The 21,301-nt window shown below is 43.3% G+C and overlaps 10 protein-coding genes across 10 annotated transcripts; 5 read left to right on the plus strand and 5 right to left on the minus strand.

Moving 5' to 3' along the window:
• Positions 1–23: 23 nt before the first annotated feature.
• On the minus strand, positions 24–3,575 carry BYT42DRAFT_499573 (retinol binding protein receptor-domain-containing protein; the record flags this gene model as incomplete). Its single annotated transcript, XM_051564648.1, has 14 exons — positions 24–305; positions 361–656; positions 715–842; positions 1,159–1,340; positions 1,396–1,611; positions 1,850–2,007; positions 2,277–2,366; positions 2,422–2,486; positions 2,594–2,642; positions 2,751–2,812; positions 2,881–3,071; positions 3,137–3,312; positions 3,379–3,420; positions 3,479–3,575. The coding sequence occupies 14 exons, from the start codon at positions 3,573–3,575 to the stop codon at positions 24–26; spliced, it is 2,034 nt and encodes a 677-aa protein (XP_051421410.1).
• A 209-nt stretch (positions 3,576–3,784) lies between these two features.
• On the minus strand, positions 3,785–5,069 carry BYT42DRAFT_575294 (uracil phosphoribosyltransferase-domain-containing protein). The gene is made up of 7 exons (XM_051568951.1): positions 4,817–5,069; positions 4,649–4,742; positions 4,529–4,587; positions 4,384–4,474; positions 4,231–4,313; positions 4,074–4,162; positions 3,785–4,011 (listed from the first exon to the last, which is right to left on the minus strand). Exons 1-7 carry the CDS (start codon positions 4,982–4,984, stop codon positions 3,954–3,956), a joined length of 642 nt encoding a protein of 213 aa, XP_051421411.1. The 5' UTR covers positions 4,985–5,069; the 3' UTR covers positions 3,785–3,953.
• A 164-nt stretch (positions 5,070–5,233) lies between these two features.
• On the plus strand, positions 5,234–7,763 carry BYT42DRAFT_639108 (GTP cyclohydrolase N terminal-domain-containing protein; the record flags this gene model as incomplete). Its single annotated transcript, XM_051572512.1, has 11 exons — positions 5,234–5,324; positions 5,429–5,578; positions 5,686–5,797; positions 5,880–6,320; positions 6,412–6,527; positions 6,592–6,655; positions 6,728–6,819; positions 6,930–7,129; positions 7,214–7,228; positions 7,288–7,370; positions 7,472–7,763. The coding sequence occupies 11 exons, from the start codon at positions 5,234–5,236 to the stop codon at positions 7,581–7,583; spliced, it is 1,476 nt and encodes a 491-aa protein (XP_051421412.1). The 3' UTR covers positions 7,584–7,763.
• Positions 7,764–8,099, plus strand: BYT42DRAFT_615340 (uncharacterized protein; the record flags this gene model as incomplete). Its single annotated transcript, XM_051571950.1, has 1 exon — positions 7,764–8,099. One exon carries the CDS (start codon positions 7,764–7,766, stop codon positions 8,097–8,099), a length of 336 nt encoding a protein of 111 aa, XP_051421413.1.
• Positions 7,843–10,866, minus strand: BYT42DRAFT_392892 (acyl transferase/acyl hydrolase/lysophospholipase). The gene is made up of 6 exons (XM_051563355.1): positions 10,312–10,866; positions 10,115–10,258; positions 9,951–10,042; positions 9,188–9,859; positions 9,042–9,132; positions 7,843–8,976 (listed from the first exon to the last, which is right to left on the minus strand). Exons 1-6 carry the CDS (start codon positions 10,800–10,802, stop codon positions 8,103–8,105), a joined length of 2,364 nt encoding a protein of 787 aa, XP_051421414.1. The 5' UTR covers positions 10,803–10,866; the 3' UTR covers positions 7,843–8,102.
• Positions 10,867–12,090: 1,224 nt separating this feature from the next.
• Positions 12,091–13,059, minus strand: BYT42DRAFT_547243 (60S ribosomal protein L18ae; the record flags this gene model as incomplete). The annotated part of the gene is made up of 3 exons (XM_051565934.1): positions 12,091–12,299; positions 12,379–12,688; positions 13,051–13,059. The coding sequence occupies 3 exons, from the start codon at positions 13,057–13,059 to the stop codon at positions 12,091–12,093; spliced, it is 528 nt and encodes a 175-aa protein (XP_051421415.1).
• Positions 13,060–13,270: 211 nt separating this feature from the next.
• On the minus strand, positions 13,271–15,926 carry BYT42DRAFT_575308 (uncharacterized protein). The gene is made up of 11 exons (XM_051568952.1): positions 15,848–15,926; positions 15,700–15,791; positions 15,559–15,633; positions 15,351–15,495; positions 15,217–15,279; positions 15,003–15,135; positions 14,869–14,948; positions 14,707–14,805; positions 14,555–14,651; positions 13,670–14,491; positions 13,271–13,600 (listed from the first exon to the last, which is right to left on the minus strand). The coding sequence occupies exons 1-11, from the start codon at positions 15,896–15,898 to the stop codon at positions 13,413–13,415; spliced, it is 1,845 nt and encodes a 614-aa protein (XP_051421416.1). The 5' UTR covers positions 15,899–15,926; the 3' UTR covers positions 13,271–13,412.
• A 137-nt stretch (positions 15,927–16,063) lies between these two features.
• On the plus strand, positions 16,064–18,468 carry BYT42DRAFT_393090 (P-loop containing nucleoside triphosphate hydrolase protein). The gene is made up of 10 exons (XM_051563359.1): positions 16,064–16,434; positions 16,500–16,512; positions 16,571–16,749; positions 16,815–16,994; positions 17,048–17,257; positions 17,325–17,450; positions 17,506–17,613; positions 17,672–17,800; positions 17,855–18,205; positions 18,268–18,468. Exons 1-10 carry the CDS (start codon positions 16,105–16,107, stop codon positions 18,367–18,369), a joined length of 1,728 nt encoding a protein of 575 aa, XP_051421417.1. The 5' UTR covers positions 16,064–16,104; the 3' UTR covers positions 18,370–18,468.
• An 888-nt stretch (positions 18,469–19,356) lies between these two features.
• Positions 19,357–19,947, plus strand: BYT42DRAFT_393047 (uncharacterized protein). The gene has a single exon (XM_051563356.1). It carries the CDS (start codon positions 19,397–19,399, stop codon positions 19,877–19,879), a length of 483 nt encoding a protein of 160 aa, XP_051421418.1. The 5' UTR covers positions 19,357–19,396; the 3' UTR covers positions 19,880–19,947.
• A 159-nt stretch (positions 19,948–20,106) lies between these two features.
• BYT42DRAFT_393104 (RecF/RecN/SMC N terminal domain-containing protein) lies at positions 20,107–21,301 on the plus strand. Its single transcript, XM_051563360.1, has 4 exons — positions 20,107–20,267; positions 20,330–20,541; positions 20,601–20,735; positions 20,813–21,301. The coding sequence occupies exons 2-4, from the start codon at positions 20,494–20,496 to the stop codon at positions 21,140–21,142; spliced, it is 513 nt and encodes a 170-aa protein (XP_051421419.1). The 5' UTR covers positions 20,107–20,267; positions 20,330–20,493; the 3' UTR covers positions 21,143–21,301.

A 21,301-nucleotide genomic window follows, 5' to 3' on the forward strand; every position in this document is an offset into this window, starting at 1 on the left:
TTTACTTGCATATTCCTGATGACTTAGATCATACTTACCATGGGGTTGTTGATCAAGGTCAAAGCCAGGTTCCATCGGGTGCGTGCTCGCTGTGATCGTGCGTTGCGGCAAGGAACAGCGTGCTGTGTTTTCAACAAAGTTTCATGGGTCACGTCGACACATTCTGCCTGCTCCGAATCCGATCGACTCATGTGATAACGGCATCTTCCTAGTTGCCGAGTATTACGCGATTGATTGATATGCTTCAAGAGGCATTCAACGAACACCAAAACGATAGGATTATTGTACTCGTGTTCCGCTAAGAGCTATCCCGTGTTCATCAGTACGATGGCTACTGTGTCCATACAGTTGGGAACTTACCATTCCACAATAAGCGGTGAAACCACCATCTCCTCTTCGCACACTCCATGTTTCAGCGTTGCGATCGACACGCAAGCTGAACAATGGATATCGTAAAATAAGCTTCAGCGTCCGCAAGATGTAGGAGGTGAGGGCGCGGGTCATGGAAGTGAACATCATAAAGTACCAATAGTGCAGTATTGGTGTGCGATGCTGCAGAGTGAATCGTTTGCGGTTTTCAAGAAATATGATACTTGTGATACGTTTTTGAATCATTTGAACAATAAGGGCAATAAAAAAACTGGCAAAGAACACGCCTAATTCCTCAAGGTGTTAGTGCTTGATGCCTTGTGTGAGTTTGCGGTCATAGCTTACCATAACCCACTTGCCGTAGCACGAACTCTCGCGCTTTATCGAGTTCGATAGCCATGGCAATAGCAGTACCAATCAAGGATACCTCCACCATGAAATAGAGAGTACCGGTAAATCCTGTTACAATGACTCTCTTAGCTCCAAGTGTCAAATAAAGACATATGAAATGATAAACGTACCAAAGCCAATACAGACGCCAAGAAAACGTATAGCATCGTCAATGTCAATGCTAAAGGCGAGCTGGTCAGCAATACAATCATGACATCGTAGAACCAAACTCACTCATTGTTCTTCTTGCCCTTAAACAAAGAGTAATCGCCGCGTCGCAGTCGTAGGATGTCCTTTGTTACTCGTCGCAAAATACCAAGGGCATAGATCATGCAGACTAATGTACATTTTTCGTTAACCATCACACTTCATGTAATAACAACAGTTTCACAATGATACTTGCATCCTCCGGCTCCCAATGTTGCAATATACACGGCAATCTGCATCAGCATGAATGATTTGATAGCAAAAGCCATGGGATCCTGATGATACTGTAGTTGCGTCAAATAAGGTGACCATGCACAGATATGCGTAGGAACTACGCCGCCTACGCCCACCATTTGCGTGAGCAGGATGGGAATCTAACCAAAACATGAATTACTTTTTGAAGTATAGAACGTTCGCCATGTTGCTTACCAGCTGCATTAGACAGTAGACAAGTAATGCTAAAGAGGTCTTGACTGGCAGCGGAATACTTGCAAACAAGAAAAAGGTTATAAAATGGTGTACATTGTATGATTCTATAGGCTGGAGCCTTACCGAACTAGTTCGTGAACTCCAAACAATCGACGTATCCAACGCATCATCACAACCGGATTCCTCAGATTGTTCCACAGTCGATCTGGCCGCAAGCTGAGGATCAGGGACCACACCCGATGTGTAAATGGTTTGGGAATGGATCGCTGATACGTTCATGATAATACCCTAGGTGAGTCTCAACATAAAATCGAGGCATCTTTTTTGGTAAGGTTACCGTGATCTGAAAATGCTTCTTGCTGAGAAGCACCTTGACATATTCTTCTTCAATATCTTCCACTTCCAGAAATTCAATGCGGCAAATATCGCAAGGTTGATATGTCAATGATCGCACCAAGAAGTAAACAAAAACGGTGATATTGGCAAGGATGGTAGGAATTGACGCCAGAGTATTGACAATCAGAAACGGAAGATCGCGAGCATACGATACGACAAACGTGGGCAGATCGATGGCAGCGCGCAAGCTAAATAGTACCAGGGTAGTGTAAAAGCCTAGGAAAAAGAAAAAGCCAATCAATATTCGTAATTGGACGACATGGAATGAAATGCGTACCGAGAATATTAGCTATACGGGATCGATAGCTGGCGTGATAGCATAAAAATAGCTAATAAATTATGTAAGAGCCCTTTGAGCAGATGTAACGATGATATGATATAACATACTGGATAGAAATAAACCGCATAGAGGAAGAACGCGAGAAAGAGTTCTATAGATGATCACTGAGTACAATGATGCAAAATATTGGAGCAGTGATGGTTACCTATGATTTTCGCGGCCCTTGGCAACCATTCATGAAACATGCTGGACTGAGAATTGATAAGGTTCCAAGCTTGACTAAAGATGAACGAACCTGGAAAGCAGTGAGCAACAACAATACAGCAAATTGCGAACATGTTTTAATATACCAATCATCACAAAAATGCACATGAGTATAGGATGCGAAGGTTGTCGGCAAAGAAACCGGACAGGTCTATGGACAAAGGGAGGTGAGCGACTGACAATTTTCCTGTAAGTAGCTGTGTCACTCACGGTGGAAAGCGGAAAGTCGAGACCAATGTCATCACAGCAAAGATGGACGGTATCAGCACGAAATTAGCCATTGACATGTACTGCAGCACACTTGTCACTGTCAAAGGCAACGAATCAGTTCAGAATTGCCGTGGCTATTTTTCGTGTGCATATGTTACTTACTTGTGGCACACACTTTTGCAAGTGTAGTGGAAGCAAGATCTACATATAAACCCGCATAAATGTAAGAGAAGCATACGGGGAATGCGCGGGAACCATAAAAGGCGACTTCCTATGCAAAGTTGTTGTGTTAGCGCCAGACAAATAGTCAAGAGGCCGATCCACATACGATAAACCGGGTATTCTTGGGCAGTGTAATATCTGGTATGGCAATCATATTGCGCAGAACACCACTTGAATAGTTGCCGATCAGCTGATAATTGGCATCCAAAAACTGATAAGTAACGATCAGTGCACGATCCATCACTATGCCATAAAGGACCGCCTGCTTATCCGGAACTTGAATCGTTGGTAACAGCGTAAGGTTCTACAAAAAATGAAATGAATGTGTCACATTGAGTATCAACCTTGATTATTGAAGTTACTTCATACCATAGAATGATCGTCAACGAAACGTTTCATGTACCATCCTTCAACAGTAATGGTTTGCCGGAGGGGGTTAGCAGCAATACCGACAATTTTATTCCCCGTTTCTTCATAGTCATGACCATCTGTTCGATAAATCGTGGCGGCTGGCTTGTGACGATTTGGTGCACAACATCCTCCCACTACATTTGAAGATGCGAGTTAAGTAATATAGAAGGCGCAATGTATTACATAATTGATCCAGGTACCTGAAGCTATAGATACGAACATCTCACTAGAGGATATATTGACTGAAACACATAATTAGAAATCTCTCGCTTCGGTCACTACTCTTTGTTTTGACTGTACCGAATTGCTGAGGGTAATAAATCCAGTCATCTGGTTCGTGTGTTTTCCATCCTTCCGGTATTTCATTCATGTGACGGCATGTACCGTCATGAATCATATTCTGCTTTCTTTTGATAGAGTCAACTGATATGCATGGGAAATATCAGGGGAATACAATTTTTGTTGTTACCCATTTAATTTTTCCCAGCATTGCGTTGTAAATGCTATGTTACCAATTTTTAGGGTATCCTTCTCATGCAGCGTTTCCAACGAACCTACCTGTTGCTGTTGCCATCGTGGGAAACCAAACCAGCATTAGCAGCAGACATATTTTTTGATGTAAATTCATGACCAAAATTTTATGGATGACAAAAACAGATAATAGCGCATTTAAATAAGCATTGGCTTTTGCAATCATAAAAAAAGGGGAAATGCAAACGACACTGATGAGAAAGAAAAGAAGCTCCTTTATGAACCACTAAATCAAGTACACAATTTAGAACAACGTATTCCACAATCTATCTCCCGTATCGCCCACTCCAGGACGGATATAACTAGAAGCAAGAGAGAGTTATTGAATGATTCCAGTGTGAGAAAAAAAATTTATATGACTTACCCGTTCTCATCGAGTGTATCATCTACGGCAGCAGCATAGATATTGATATCAGGATGCTCTGTTTGCAATTGCGAAATACCTTGGAGTGACTAAAAACAGTGGCGAACCATGCAGTGAGCATACATAGATGATTCTTTAACACAGTGAGATACTTTACCCCAAGGATGCTGACATATTTGATTTGGGAGCCGCGAACTCCCCATTCTTTCAAAATATTGACAGTGGCAACAGCGGTATTACCTAGATAGAGAAGATGCTTCAGTCAGTGAAACTGTGTCACCTCCGTTCCTGTGGATTGTAAACAATATACCGGTGGCGATGATAGGATCTACGACAATGCAAAGGTCTACATCCGCATTTTGCGGCAGCTTGTTGTAATATTCAACTGGTTGCAGTGAAATCTGGACCAAAATTCAACATATTGCATTGTGGAGCTTGAATGCCATTCGCGTTACCTTTTCACGGTATAATCCCAAGTGAAGAACGTGCGCATCGGGAAGCATTTGCAAAAACCCTGTCGACAGTTGTGAATTGAACAAACGCACATCTCCTTGCATCCTTTTGTTTTTATTTACCATCCAAAAGCCCTAGACCGGACCGAAGCACTGGAACGAGGGCAATTCGCTCTGCTAGCTCTGTTCCTTTATATGACTCGTACGGACTCATCATCTTCATCATCAACCATCAGTGAGTCCTCACAATCTTTCGCACATCGACCATGTTTCACATTTTGCTCCTGTTACCTCTTTCGTCTTTGAAGTTTTCAGGTTCATGGTTGCTTCATAAGCCAAAAGGACCGCCAGTTCATGCGTCAACTCTCTGACAATTTTAGGGGTGTTGTCTTTTTGACGCAGTTGAGAAAGTTTGGTTTGAATAACCGGATGGTAGCTGATATGCAAATTCGGAGTCATTACACAGAAGGTTAAGAAAGTAAAAACAGAGAAAAGAAGAGTGAACGATAACGGTCGTGTTTCGACTAAAACTATAAAGATGAGGAAGCTGCATGATGACGGGACATCACATGGGTTATTTATATATCCATGAGAGGTCAAATGAGAAATGCAAACCTTGAGAATAAAACCTTGCTACGTTTCATTTCATTTCGTTTTGTTTTTCTCTTTTATTCATTTACACTTTGTTTTCTTTGTTATCTCTCACTGATGACGCTGGAGGCAGATATAACACTCCAAGATTTGATGGCTTCTGTTGAAGCTGTGCACAAGGATCAATTGATCATTTCGGAAAAAGTAAGTACAGTGACCAGAACCAAAGCGTGGAGCTACCTTGCCTGGGCTAAATTTATGCTTCTGTTGAACCACAGCTCGACAAAATATTGCTCAAGGGCACTGACGCAGACAAGAAATTGCCCGAAAAGAGCAGTAGTCCTGAAAGTGATAGCGCGTATTCATCGACCAGCCTATCGTCTAATGCCAACACCGAAGAAGGGTTAAGAAGAAGCTCATCTGGATCTCAAACACTGTATCCAGGCCGTGTCATCTTGACCAGTAAGTGTTTTTGTGTGTGTGGGAAAACGAAAAACCCAACCTCTGTCCCGAACAGGAATTGTACGGACTCGCATGAATGGTATCGGAGTTGTAACCCCTATTTGCAGCTTATCCAGGACAACAAGGCATCCGTCCTGTGCCCTTGAAGTGGGCTGCCAGTGATCCCAAAGCTCGCGGACCCATTGTCGCTTCACGCCACCCAGATAGTATCAAAAAACGGTAAATTGATGAATATAATCACTGCCGTATACTTGTATGACCGAAAGAACTCACATTTTCAACTATTTAATGCTTTTAATAGAAACGCCATAGGCGCTTATGGAGGTTCCTACTGTATTTACCGTGCACTTGCCTTGGCTATTGGTGACCTGCCATACAATCATCGGCCCAACTTTGAAATGACCGAACCAACATTCCAGGTGGGACCTCATGCCTCATGGTTCGATCCCAAGAAGATTGTTTCTTTGGATCCCTGGGGTCACCTGGCACCCATGCTCTTCAAGGCCGAATATGAAGGAGGGCTTGACGTCCGTCCCACTATTGCTATTACACGTGCGCACATGACCATGGCCGAGATGGAAATGAGCGTAAAGCAGGGATCGCTTGCTGTGGATGGGAAAATTGTGTTGAACAATCGCGGTGACTTGGCAGTGTCAAAGGCGGCCGTCGAGCCGGTATGGTATTTGCCCGGTGTTGCCGAAAGATTTGGTATTGGTGAAGATTTGCTACGCAGAGCATTGTTGTAAGTGACCAGGAAAAAAAAAAAAAAAGGGCCAGCGGCCCCATTTTCCAGCGTACTAAATTCTCAACGGAATTGATTTGCGCTTATTTAGTGAAGACACCGGAGGCATGTACCCGGAATTGATCACGCGCCAAGACCTGAAAGTGTTTTTACCGCCTATAGGAGGCATCAGTGTATATATTTTTGGCAATCCAGCTTACCTCTCAGGTATGTCTTTTGCTACATAACGTACTGCACCGTCATGCATAACTCACCGGCGTTGGCAATCCAGATCCTTCAAAGAAATTGACTGTTCGTGTGCACGACGAATGTAATGGTTCAGATGTATTTGGTAAGTCATACTGTGAATGCCTCTGTTTTTTTCATAACGTGTTTATTTGATTCATCGATGTCGCATTCATAGGAAGCGATATCTGCACCTGTCGTCCCTATCTGATTTACGGCATTGAGGAGTGTGTGAAACAAGCTCAACAAGGAGGCGTCGGTTTGATTGTGTATTGTAAGTCTACCCTTTTTTTTCTCACATCACAATCTTTCGGACCCTTTTTCTTTTTCGTTCCCAATCACTGGGCTTGTAAACTGATAATGGGAGTTTCGAAACTCGTCTAGTCCGAAAAGAAGGCCGTGCTTTGGGCGAAGTGACAAAGTACCTTGTTTACAATGCGCGAAAACGCCAACAAGGTGGCGATACGGCCGCCAAGTACTTCCTACGCACGGAATGCATTGCAGGTGTCAAGGATATGCGCTTCCAGTCTTTAATGCCGGATGTATTACATTGGTTAGGCATACAGAAAATCGATCGTATGATGGTAAGCGAGAGAAACAGGGTGGAACGATTCGGAGTTCTAATATTTTTTTTCGATGGGTTGCTCTCGTGGCTTTCCTACGATTAGTCGATGTCCAACATGGTAAAATTTTCTCTGATGATTTTTCTATGCTCTGTCACGGTATTAATTTTTCTTCACAGAAATATGATGCCATTGTCAACTCTGGTATTCCCATTTTGGAGCGAGTTCCTATTCCCGAGGAGATGATTCCTGATGATTCGAGGTGAGTTGATTCTCACAGTTGAATGGCTGGTTTCAAGCTACTTGTCCTTAACGCACCTGCCTTTTTTTTTTTTTCGCCATGCCTGGTTCTCTCTACTGCAGAGTGGAGATTGATGCCAAGATCGCATCAGGATATTTCACTAGTGGCGACGTTCTCTCTGAAGAACAGCTTGCAAAGGTCAAGGGTCGCAACTGGGAGGATATCGAGCACTGAGTAATGCTCGTTACCCCAGTACGAAGTGAAACCACTTTTTTTTGAATGTCCGTTTTCCATTTGCTGGATTTGCTTCTTCCTGTTTCAATTGCAGCAATAAATAAAAGCGCAATAGCTGCCTTCCAACAAACCCACCACTCCTTTTTTTTTATCCACTTGTTTACAACACAAACAAATATTATGTCAGATCAAGTAGTTAATGATCAACTTTTGAACAATACCCAAACCACGTTAAGCCCTACCAACGTCGTTGACGACGATGATGCTGATGTCCACCCTCAGGCCTACCGATTAAAACGAAATAGCAGAGATATCTCGGCAGACAAATGTCATCATCCTGGTTCCCACGAATATGTGCACATGGAAGGTGTAGCGCAACCAAGACCGATACAAACAAACCCTCAAGATAAAGCGCAATGGGATCTCTATCCCAGCATGGTGCGTAATATCGAAAATGACGGCACACCAGAACAAGTAGAACAACTGCACCAGATGGAACATATTCAAAGCTTATAATAGTTAATTTGTATTTGCTTTATTTTGATTTTCTGTAATATATCGCTTGTTACGTTTTCGCTCCCATGTACTTTTTAGCACTTGGCGTACCGTATCAATGTTATCATTCAAGTTTGCCTGCGCCAGTCCCGTCACCTTGGCTATTTGCTCTGGAGTATATACAAAGTTCCACGTACTGCAGAACTCGGCTGTTTGAGGATCGAAATCAGGATCAAAACCTTCATTGACAATAAACGGGAAATAGAGTACTGTGATAGGATTGATACGGTCAGGCTGCTTGGTGTTGGAATCTCTGGCGGCTGGGTTAATGGTTACTTCGGAATTGGATGCGAAAACAGTGCAGGATCCTAGTGCGTAAGAGGGTTTCTTGCCATCTTTGGAAGTAATCCTTGCCGATCGGTCATCTGCAGGACGCTCCTCTTGGATCGCGTCTGATATGTTCTCTTTGGGCCATCCAGCACCCACCGGCCAACCTTCAATTCCACGCCTTTTCGCATAACCTTCAGCACGGTCAAAATGGGGTGCTGTCTGTATATCGGCACTGAGATCGATAGCGAGGATAACGTCCACATCTCGCCCTTCACGTAATAAGGGGTAGAAAGGAATATTGTTGTCCATACCAGCGTCCATGAGGCATAACTGCTTTGACTCCAATAGTGATTTGGGACGTTTCAGGTTCTCTTCTCCGGGAACATCTTCAGAGATCTTATAAAAAGGATTGGGAAAGCAAGCAGGTGAGATAGGATGATAAGATGCCATGGTCTTCTTGTAACGTATAAACGTTTCGTCGAGTTTCTGAAGCGGCTTGCTTGGTAAAAATCCTCGAACTTCTTCATAGAAATGGACCAAACTGGCTGCAAAAGCGGAGCCAAACATCCTGTTTTGGATTTCTGATAAGCACATGTCCAGCATGTATTAAAAACATTAATAGAGACGCCTTACCCCATAAGAATGTCCAATAACTGCTCTGGTTGTCGTTCCAAATTTTTTCCGTTCTCAAATTTCCGTCCAAAGGCCCAGATAGGAATCCATGCTGGTTTTGCGAAGTTTTTAGGTCCCTGAAATCCACCGGGAAAAACTAAACTTACCATTGATCTCTTCGCTTCCCATGTCATACGGCGTAAATTCAAACCATTGATACGGACTGTAGTCGTCAGCATCATTATCGTTTTCGTCTTGGTTCGTTGACTTTTTCTGCGATTCTTCGATCTCTTTTGATTCGCCCTCCATCTGTTGATTTCTTTCGTCTTCAAGTTTCCGACGATCGCCTACGTCGTGTCGGACCACGCAGTAGATAGGCATGGGCTGGGAACCGTCGGCAAGGAAACGTTGTTGACTGGATAATTTCATCTCGTTTTTATCCAGTAGCAATGGTAATACCTGGGAATCCTTGTCTTCGCCTTGTGCATCAGTGTCCTTGATATAGATCAGACCGGCTTTGTTAGCGCCCTTGTCCTTGGCAAGTTGGGAATTCTCCAATGATTTGGCTGCTTCCAATCTTGTTAGAAGCGTACTTCCCATTAAAAGTCCAAACAAGTCTACGAAATTGATATTGCCGTTTTGTTGAAGATAACGATGGATAGCGCCTTGTAAGACCAGCTTGCTGTTATGCGGCGATGCATTTATCACTTTGATTAAATTGGAGATATTTGCAAAATGCGCATTGGTGTGACATTTTATGTGATGGGATAAAGCGTCCGTATTTGCTTTGGTGAGAGCGTTGTAATAGAGAATCATTGTCCAGCATGATCCTGAAACGCCTGTCATAGCAGTATATCATCCGCCAAAATTAGGAATTTTGGTTTTAGAAACCATTGGATATTTTGTGATAAATAAAGATCGCTTATTTACCTGACATGTACATCAGACAATCGAGAAGACCTGTCTCCTTCATGGCTTTCAGATATCCAGCACAGCCTACCATGGCACGATATCCTCCGCCACTGGAGAGCGGAAAAGGATTAGCTGAGCCTGAATTATTGTCGAAGCCCAATTTCCGGGTACTGTTCACTCACCTTGATGCTAAAGCGACGACGGGGATATCTTCTTCACAAACTTCATTGACATCGACACCAATAAACTTTGCGAAATTTTCGCGCTGTTGTTTCTTTCTTGCACGAATGAATTGTTGCTCCTCTTGTGAGAGATCGGCAGACTCTCTATGGATTTGTAAGAAACGAACGATCGACAACGCCCCATTGTGTGCAATTACCTGACAGTGGCATCCTTGGCCACTTCGGCATGGATATCGGGATTACGATTCTCTTGCTCAATCTCGTCAAAGATCTTTCGAAAGTCTTCCATGGTGAGAAATTCCCAAATTTTCGCATAGTTTTCAGATATGTTCTTAAACTGGGAAGTCAAAGAAGGGTATAATCGCGCCATGGTGCTGTTGATCGTTTCCACCGAAGGCAGATCAGGGAACTCGAGTTTACGAATTGACCAAGATCTCGAGAATAGTTTGCTTAGAAAAATGTCCTCTTCGTCCTGCTTGGTATTTTGGGTTTTATGCTCATTGGTATCCTCGGTCGTGTTGCTACTAGGTAATATGGACGCCCACAGACTTTTTGGCGTCTCGTTTGGCTTTGTCCGTGTTCCCTTTTCAGTGGATAGGAGCCTGATGCTGCTTGCATATTTATAGTTGGGCCGGTACACATTGTACCACAGCAGACGCTGACGCAGTAATCGTGAGCAGACAAACATAATGTGAGAGTAAAGAAAGGTTGATCCGAAAAAAATAAAAAAGATAGAGAAGAGAGAGCTGATTGTTATTTGCTTATGGAAAAAAAAAAAGAGCACGACTGTGCACCAATTTTTACCTTTTTTGGAGACAATGACGTTCAGGACGATCATCGAATTTTAAAGAAGTCGCCGTTCTCATCTGGAATAGCTTCAGCCTCCATAATATCGCGAAAGTACGTGGATCCATATTACCCGTTCTCGCCTGTAATCTATGGCAGAAAGCTATATAACATACAAAAATACGTCTTCTGATCAAATGGGTTGTGCGATAGCAGCAAACAATGACACTGGCTTGGTGTTCCTGGATGGACGTGCTTGGCTCGATTCTGATTAATTTTATTCTCCGCGTCTTATTCCAATGACGTTTTTAAGCTTTTCCAAAAATTATAGATAGACATTACATGACATGGTTTGCCTACCTAACTCGATTGCAAGCTTCCAATTGACACGAGGAAGGAAGTGGCGTGAATTTTTATTTTCAAATCATGCTATATAAGCAGGAGTGCGGCAAACAGGACATCATAGAATACGTACGCATATGTCGCTGTCAGAAAATCGATGATATCATCGCTCATCACTTTCACAATAAAGTGGTCAATGATGCGCTGTCAAACAGAGATATGTCGTTTTCCAGCATTCTCTGACGTCCTATTAAACGTATTCGGACAATCCACGCAAGCACAGCAATGTGTAAACTAGGCATGCCATCGAATATTATTCACCGTAGAAACCAAATAACAAAACTGCGAATCACCATGCAACTACTCTGAAGGAACCATTCGCAAGTCGCCTGCTCTCGGTTGATTCCTTCGCAGGCATAAAAATGGCACAGTAGAACCATCCATGATAGGATAATAAGTAATAAAGATTTACTTTATCGCGGGATGGCAAATCGTATGTGATTCTTTTGAAATCTATGGTTCTGACCATTAGTTGCTCCCTGGATTTTTTGGTCTTGACTCCTCTCCGGGTCAGTTCGCATGAGTGCTTCATGCAACTGCTGTCATTATCGCACGCGAAAGGCAAGCAGTAGCTAAGACGACTGCTGTTAATGGCAAGATCATACCATTGTTCACTACGGTGTCTCATAAGTAGTCGACAATGTCGAATCCACATTTGTCTCGAGTCTGCTTTGTCCGTCAAATAGCTTTGCGACAAGACGCAAAAATTAAGGAAGAATCCTATAGGTTTTATTTGTCAAGTGCTTCCACTCACACGAAAAATGACTCCACAACAAAACATAAATTGCTTAGTAGAAAGTGCTGGGACGCTTGGCCACGAAAAGGGAACGGTGACCCTTTTCAGCACGCTGGATACGGTGGGGCAAGGGGAAGGAAAGCTTGGGAGTCAAGAGCTGCTTGATGTACTGGCGACGGATATCGGCAGAAGCGATCTCGGCAACGCGGATGATCTGAATGGAGCTGAAGCGAGCACGGTGACGAGCAGCCATATCCTGGTCTGTTGTAAAAAGGTAAAAATGTCTCATTAATACTCTGCTCAATCTACAAAATCTCACCACCATCACAACAAAACTTACAGCAGGTTTCGACGGCTTCGACACGGGACATCTCACGGTATTCCTTGTACATGTTGTGGGTGCCAGAGCGAGAATCGTAACGGAGCCAGATACCGAAGTTCTTGATCTGTTCGGGACGCTTCTCGGAGATTTCGTTGACGGAAACGATCTCACCAGCGGCCTTCTTGACCTTGCGAAGCTTCTTCAAGAAGTACCAGAAGCGAGACTTGGCAACAACGACATTGGGAGCGAAAATTCTCATGCGGTAGAGCTTGGGGGCAGCCTCCTGAGCGGAAGGGAGCTTGCGACCAACCACCTGATATTCGTGGAACTAATGGAGACCATGGCAATGAGTTCGAAATTCTTCCATTGTAGTTTGCGTAATTTCCAATGCTCCCCAATTGCTCCTCTCTCTCTCCATCCCATTGTCCATCTAAAATGTTTAGCTGCGGTCATCTCGGACGAATGATATCCACAAATCCGTTTCAAAATAAATTACTGATGTCGTAAAATCGTAAGATAGAGTCATCGACCATTGGATGGATCTTGTCGATTAATGGATGCATCGTTTCGTCGATGGATGATTGCTGAATTTCTGGTCTGCTCCTTAACCTCCCATCCAAACGCATCCCATCGTCCATTTTTCGTTCTATCCCCAGAAATATCTAACGCCGGTAAAATACGGTTACTTACTCTAGCCATCTGACGTGCCTTGAAGGAAAGAGAGGGAGATCCTCATATGCCTTTTGCCTTGCCATAAATCCGCCCCAGTCCTCCTGACACCCAGCGCTTTCTCTCCCATCTCTGCCGGAACCGAATTATATTTTAATCTCCGCTCCTCGGACGAAAATATGCCCAAATCTTCCCTTTCTCAAATCATGCAGCACCAAACTATTCCCCCACCCCCAAGCGAACAAGAAGCCAATTATTCATTCAACAGAACCAACGGGTCATAATGGTATCTTTATCTTTGTATGTTAATGGTTGTTTCTACATGCATGTCTTTACAGTTTGTGAGGCGCTTGATAGATCATCCCAAGGTTTATGATTCGGCGTTATGCCACCAACTCCAACAAGTTACTTGCTACATAGCCACTCGTTCCTGATAAATCGCCTGTCATTTCATCCCACGGATAGGCCCACCACCATCCATTTGGATTTGTCCTTGTGATGGCAAACCATGTACCTCTTGTATAGCTGAGGTCGTGCGCCTGTTCCGCTCGATAATCATACAATGCACGAGCTGCATTTTTGAAAAATCCAAAATTAAAAAAATATGAAAATACAGCGTATCTATATGCCTGGAACTTACCCCAACCAATGATATGATGCCCTTGCGTCTGCAAATCTGCCGCTGTTATGGGGGGAGCAAACGGCACCGCGGATCCTTGAATATCGTTGGTCACTGCTTTCGCTGATGGTTGTCGCGATACACTATCGCCCTGGATGAGACTGGCGCGACGATCGGCTATTTTGCTAGGACGGCCCATCTGTGTGTCGGATTTTGATTTTCTTCGAGAGACTGTAGGCTGTGGGTCATTGCTGGAGTTATACACACCCAATTCTTCAAGTAGGTCTTTGATAGAGATATTGAAAGCCTCATCCAGGCCGTTGGGTTTCCGTGTTGTATTCGCCGCTTGTAGTTTGCTACCCTTTTGATGATCAACGTCGAACATATTATTGCCGATAGCAAACACGACTTTGGCTCTGGGATCGATAGGCTCATCTAGCTCGTCATCGGAGGGGCTGTCACAAGGATAAGCTTTCGGTGCCTCTTTGATGTATCCATCCGGCGCATGGCTGACCAACGATGTGCGTTCCACGGATTTTCTCCTTGGTGATGATTCCTTTGATGTGACAGTGGGAATGCGCTTTACGGAATGAGTGACGGTAGGGACTCGTTTGACCTTTGTGCTAGGTGGTGAAGCTTCGTTTGGTTTACTTTTTCGTGTGGAAGACCGGCTTCTTACCACGTTGTTGATTACGGCTGCCGGTTCTTTCGACGGCGGCGGTGGATGCGGGGTATCAACAGGTTCACAGTTTTGCAAGGTATCCATATCGGGAAATTGCGCTATACTATATTTCGGTAATGTTTTGGCGGGATCATCCATATAGTGAACATACTCTGGGGCCTCTATTAAGTAAGAACCAGAAAAATGAGCTGATATTCACGAGCAAAGCATGGCAATGATATCACCTGGTATCATTGGTCCTGTGCCTTTTGTTTCGATGAAGATGTCAATATCTTTTCGTGCGTCGCATTGGTCCAGTGATTTCCAAAATCGATCATAAGACTAAGAAAAAATAAGAAACTGACAGTGAATGGCATCAAGTATCCATGTAGCTCACCTCCTGATCCTTTCCAAGAGCTGTGGACAGTATATTTACATAGAGGCTCAGACTGTGATGAAGAAATTCCACCCGTTTCTCTTCCATTTCCTGGTATCGCTGTGAATATTTGCAATAGCATTATTAATCTCGCCTATCGTGTAATCATGTTGTTCAACCTACATCGCACGCAATTTTCCATTCCGCCTTCCAGATCGCAGTGGCATCAGCCAGCTTGAGACATGCATTTTTATATTCTAGTTCTGTTGATTCCTTTGTATTAGTTGTCGTTCGTCGATAGTCTGATACCAACTCACCGAGCGTTGCTATTTCATGCGTGCATCGATCAATCTTTTGGCGGAGTCGTTCGGCTTCCCGCAAACTGGCACTTGCCAGCTGTCCTTCTAAAGTAATTTTTTTCGCACATTCGCTTTCGTACTTTTCCTTTGCCTAGAGAAATTTCAATACAATCATTCGAAAAAATGTGAACACCTTGGACGATATGATGCGATCTAAAGTTTATGCATTTACCCTTGCGACGTGGCTCGTATGCAGTTGCTTGTTTCGATGGGCTTTATCAACATTGGTTTGAACCTAAGGCGAATCAATGGTAAAATTCTCCGCTCGTCATAGGGGATCATCAAACGATATGACTGCGTTATTACCAATTTTCTACGATCCTTTTGTTCGAGGATGAAGTTATCCAACGATAATTCAAGAATGGTGCGTATTTTCTGTCCCAATTCGAGATTGGCCTGAGCCGTAATTTCCAGTTCTTTATGAGCCGAAGCAAGTAGAACTTTCAATGTCCTACCAAGTGTTGGTTCATATTGCAAGCTTACATGACGTTTTTAAATGATAAAGAAAATTTACCCTGTTTCCTCTTTCCCAAGCCCTGATTTGAGATGTTTCAATAGCTTCTTGCCGTATTCTTCGTGAAGCGAAGCTCTAGAGTAGAATCAGGGCTCAATCATCGAGAAGTCCATTGAAAAGTCCATAAACGTATCATCTTACCGAACATTGTAGAACGCTTTGAGTTCTTCGAATGTTTTTTTGGCGTTATTCATTTTTTGGGTCAAGACATCGTATCCGAGGTCATCTTTGCCCTGTATCCTGATTTAAATATGCTTGTTTAATATGAAACTGGATGGGAAACACGTACCCAAAAGTTGTTGGCAAAAGTTTTCGGAGTAGCAGTGACGATGTCGGTCATGGCGAAGTATACAAGAAGAAGAAGAGTGGGAAAGTCAATTTTGCAGCCATAATTTGGCATAAAAAAATCCCCTATTTAGGATGGATTATTGGCAACATGTTACATATAAGGAAATTCCGGTGACGTTCGGCTTGGTGAGCAGGAAAAAAAATTGTCGCGCCGTGTCGTGAATTTCGCGATTCCGCGTTCCTTTATTGCAACATATCATGCCCAGGCCACCAAGGAAGAAGCGTCATATCCAGAATACACCAGCACCCGATTCTGCTGACCAAGCAACCGCTAGCACTGAACAGTCTATTGATACACAGAACGAAAGGAACGGTTCTCCTTCAATCAGAGAGGAATCAGTAGGAACGCAGATCAATCACGACGAGCAAACGTCAACTCCTTCCATCCAGCCTTCACCGGATAATGCAGCCAATGCGACAGAGAAAACAATCGATGAAGAAAAGAAATCACGGCTTGTTATTACGAAGATGGTACTCAAGAATTTCAAATCGTACGCTGGACGACAAGTCATCGGTCCTTTTCATAAAGTGAGTATTAGAAGCAACCGCAGATCATCTTTTGCTCCCACACTTATCCTTGGCACTCTTTCTAGTCTTTTAGTGCGAGTATGTTGGATGAAAATCATGGAACCGTGTCATTGTACTTAAACGTTGAATGTTATAGTTGTTGGTCCCAACGGATCAGGGAAATCGAACGTGATCGATGCACTGCTATTTGTGTTTGGTTATCGAGCCAACAAAATGCGACAAGGAAAACTGTCGGAACTCATACACAACTCGGCAAAGTATCCCAATCTTGATTCATGTGCGGTCGAGATTCATTTTCAAGAGATCATTGACAGAGTAGGTTGAAAAGAAACCTGGTCCTGCGATGTCGAATTGCTGATGGCCTTATTTTCGATTCACAGGATGACTCTAGTAAATTCGATGTAGTACCAAACTCTCGCCTTGCGATTTCACGACAAGCTTATCGCAACAATGCCAGTAAATATTTCATCAACGATAAAACGAGTTCGTATACCGAGGTCACCGCATTATTGAGAGCTCGAGGCATCGATTTGGATCATAAACGATTCCTAATTCTGCAGGTAATGGAAAACCTCCTTTGATATCACGGAACAGCATACTTACTTTTTTGTAGGGCGAAGTTGAATCCATTGCATTGATGAAAGCGAAAGCAAAAGATGATAACGACGATGGATTACTGGAATATCTGGAAGACATCATCGGTACCTCCAAGTACAAAGAACCCATTGAAAAGACAAGCGCGCAATTAGAAACACTTAATGAAGAACGCCTCGAAAAATTCAACCGCGTGAAATATGTCGCTAAAGAAAAGGACAACTTGGAGGTAGGATTATAGATTGCTGAGAGGCACTTCTCAATTCTCTGTCACGGTATTTCTAACACTGAATTAGGAGAAAAAAGCGGAAGCCGAGAGTTATCTCGATAACGAAAACGAATTAGCGAAACGCAAGAACGAACTATATCAAATTTATTTATATGAAGCCAATACTAACATCGACATCGCCAACGAAGCATTGGTATGTATATAGCTTGTAACGATGAAAAAGCCCGAGACTCACCAAAACACTGTAGGAGGAGCTCCAAGAAAAACTACAAGAGGAAGAGCAAAAGCAATCTGAGGCCGAAAACGAGATTAAAGAACTGGAGGAGACGTACCAAACCACAGTGCGAGAATACAACGTACGTCTATCATTACTGAAACACTGACTTGTGCAGGCTCTAAATAAAAGGTCATTAGGGATTGGAAGCACAGATGAGCGAAATTCAAAAACAGCACGCAAAGTATGAAAGAGAAGACGTGCAATTGCGGGAACGTAAAGACTATTTGTCCAACAAACAAGAGAAGGCCAAAGCGACCATGGAGGCAGTAAGTTGATGACATGCATACATTTGAAGCGGTTGACCGGAACGGAATAAATAGGATCGCGAAGCGCGCACTGCGGCACGAGAAGCCATTAAAACGAACGCCGATGCATTGCAACTGCGACAAGCAGATCTGACCAAACTGGAAAAGCAACTAAAGAGTGAAGAAAAGACGCTGGATGAAATCAACAGGGAACTCAAAGGCAAAACAGACGGGTACCTTGCTGAGATAGAAGAACATCAGAAAAAGCTGGCTCCTTGGACGGAGAAGATCAACAAGAAGAAAAAAGATATCGATGTTCGTCGATCCGAAGCCGAAATTTTAGCAGAACGCATCTCATCCGGAGTTAAAGCGCTCGAAAATGCAGAAAAAGCTTTGCAAAATGTCAAAAAAGCTCGCGAACAAAAGGTAACTAGCTCATGAGGATTTTCACCCGTATTCAAATTATTAATGTCGAAATGATATCGAAGCTCAAAGAAAGCAACGATTTGCCTGTGGAAATCGAGAATCTGGAGAAAGAAATAGCAGAACTTGAAGACCAAGTCAAGGTATTTGTGGCGTGTATAAAATGAATGAGCGCAAAAACTAATCGAAGGATTGTAGATTTTGGAAGAGAAAGAAAAGCACTGTCGTGATCAGCTTAGCAGTGCACGTCAGAAAGCAGATGATGCAAAGGCTTCCATGCAACAATCGCAAAACCGAGGCAAAGTTTTGTCAAGTTTATTGCGAATGCGTGATTCTGGTCGCATCAAAGGGATCCATGTATGGTTTATTGCCAACCGATGTGCAAAAAATTGCCAGGGCTGATATCCGATTTTAATAGGACCGACTGGGCAATCTTGGTGTGATTGACGATAAATACGATGTCGCCATTTCGACTGCCTGTCCAGCTCTGGACAACATTGTCACCGATACAGTAGAAGCTGGCCAAGCCTGTATCGAATACCTTCGAAAAAATAACCTCGGTCGAGCTGTGTTCACTATTTTGGATCAACTTCATAAGCAGGATACACGGCCCATCAAAACACCTGAAAACGTGCCTCGTCTGTTCGATCTCATCAAGCCAAAGGATGAGCGGTTCTCGCAAGCCTTTTACAGCGTGCTTAAAGATACCCTTATCGCAAAAGATCTTCAGCAAGCGAATCGGATCGCTTACGGTGCAAAGCGTTGGCGTGTCGTGACACTCGATGGCAACCTCATTGAGAAATCAGGTGCCATGACAGGTGGCGGAAATAAGCAACTTCGTGGCGCCATGAGTTCTCGCTTCAAGGATGATGAAGTCACACCAGAAACGGTGGCCAGACTGGAAAGTGAGCGTACCCAACTAGAAGAGGATCTTCGTGACTTTTTGAATCAACGCCGAGGCATGGAGTATGGATTGCGCGCGAAAAAGGAAGCACTGCCCAAGAAAAAGACAGCACTAGAGAAACTTCAGATGGACATGCGTAGCTTGGAAAAGCAGATCACCGAAGAGGAAAAACGCGTAGAAGAGATCAGGTAACCATCGGTCATACGATATAGCTGCTATGCCATACTGACAGATCATTCGTTCCCTAAAGGGCCCAATCCGAACCAAGTGCTGCGGATGTTGAACGTCAGATGGCCATTGAACAAGAAATTGCGAGACTCCAGGAAGAGATGGAAGAATACAAAGCGAAGACAGTTGAAATAGATGAAACTATCAAATCATTGCATGAAGATATTATGGACGCTGGTGGAATGGATTTACGGTTACAGAAGATTGTCGTCGACGATGTCCGAAAGCGTATCAATGGTCTGAACAACAAGATCACCAAGAGTATGGTTGCCAAGGCAAAAGCAGAGAAAGACGTCACGAAATTGGAATCCACCATCAAAAAAGCAGAAAGAGAATTTGAGAAATTGGAAACAGATCTCAAAGAATTGGAGCAAGAAAGCAAACGCAAGGCAAAGGAGGCAAGCGAAGTAATGAAAGAAGTTGAGAAGCATCAAACGGTAGTGTATACGCGTGGATTGTATGCTGTTCCTGTATGCGAGTGTAACCATAACTTTTACCTTGTAGCTGATGAAAGAAGCGAAAGTGAAAGTAGACAGTTTACGTAAAGAGCTTGATGAGAAGACAAACGCCATTAACGCATTACGGCAAAGCAAGGTACGTTCGAAAATTAGGTAGTATGAGGGTTCTATTCGGCTGAGTGTTGCCTTTTTCTTTCAGGTTGACATTCAAAGCAAATTGGACGATTATCAACGTAGCCTTGTCGATAATCAGAAAAAGGTATACCATTGGCGTGAACAGCGATCAAAACTGTCATTACAAAGAGTCAGGTATGAAAATGAAAGCAGAGTGGCACATGAATACTGTCTTGGATTGACATTTTCTCCAGGGACGAATCCGACGAAGAATTACAGTTGCAAGATTTCGATATTGATACTATCAAAGAACTTCAAAGTTCAAAGCAAGCGATTAAGGGTGAAATTGCTGAAATAGAAGGTAAAGCAGACTTTGATCACATAGTTATCACCTACCACAGTATTCACACAATGTCTCTTTAGCCTTCGTGCAGAATGCGCAGCCAAATCTATCAGTTCTTGAAGAATACCGACGCCGCAATGAGGAGTATAAAGATCGCTTGGCAGACCTGAATGAAATAACAAAGAGGCGCGACGACGTCAAGAACGAAGTAGAGACCCTTCGAAAGAAACGTCTTGGCGAATTTATGCAAGGCTTCAATATTATCTCTCAAAAATTGAAGGAGATGTATCAAGTAAGTAACTCGGATGAATACCAATCATAGGTGCATACAAAGCTAAATTAATTATGTAGATGATTACTCTTGGTGGCAACGCCGAGCTGGAATTGGTGGACAGTCTGGATCCATTTTCGGAAGGCATCGTGTTCAGTGTGATGCCACCGAAAAAGAGCTGGAAAAACATTTCGAATCTTTCTGGTGGCGAAAAGGTTAGTAACAGACAACCCATCGTGGGGTGTCATTCAATAGAATGTTTGCCATGATGATACTTAGCACCTGATGATAGACACTGAGTTCTCTTGCGCTGGTGTTCGCGCTTCATCATTTCAAGCCCACTCCTTTGTATGTTATGGATGAAATCGATGCTGCGTTGGATTTCCGCAATGTATCCATCGTCGCCAACTATATCGCTGAACGGACGAAAAACGCTCAATTCGTTATTATCAGTTTGCGCAATAACATGTTTGAACTTGCAGATCGACTGGTCGGTATCTACAAAACAAACGATTGCACCAAGAGCATTGCCATCAATCCCAATATGATCAATATTCTCTCACCGTTACAAGAAGAGCCAGAAAATTCGCAACGAACTCCGGCAACGCCTGCCAGATCATAAAAAAATATCCCTATTTTACATAGCCATCCATCCGCTCATTTTTTTCCTCCTGTTATTGCATTTAGTGATTACTATGTAATATCATGTGTATACTGGTGGGGTCTTCAAGAAACATCAGGTTCACATTGTGCATATAAAACACACAAGACATTAAGTATT

The sequence above is a fragment of the Radiomyces spectabilis genome (assembly GCF_025331425.1).
Source record: "Radiomyces spectabilis strain NRRL 2753 chromosome Unknown BYT42scaffold_9, whole genome shotgun sequence".
Classification (NCBI taxonomy): Eukaryota; Fungi; Mucoromycota; class Mucoromycetes; order Mucorales; family Radiomycetaceae; genus Radiomyces; species Radiomyces spectabilis.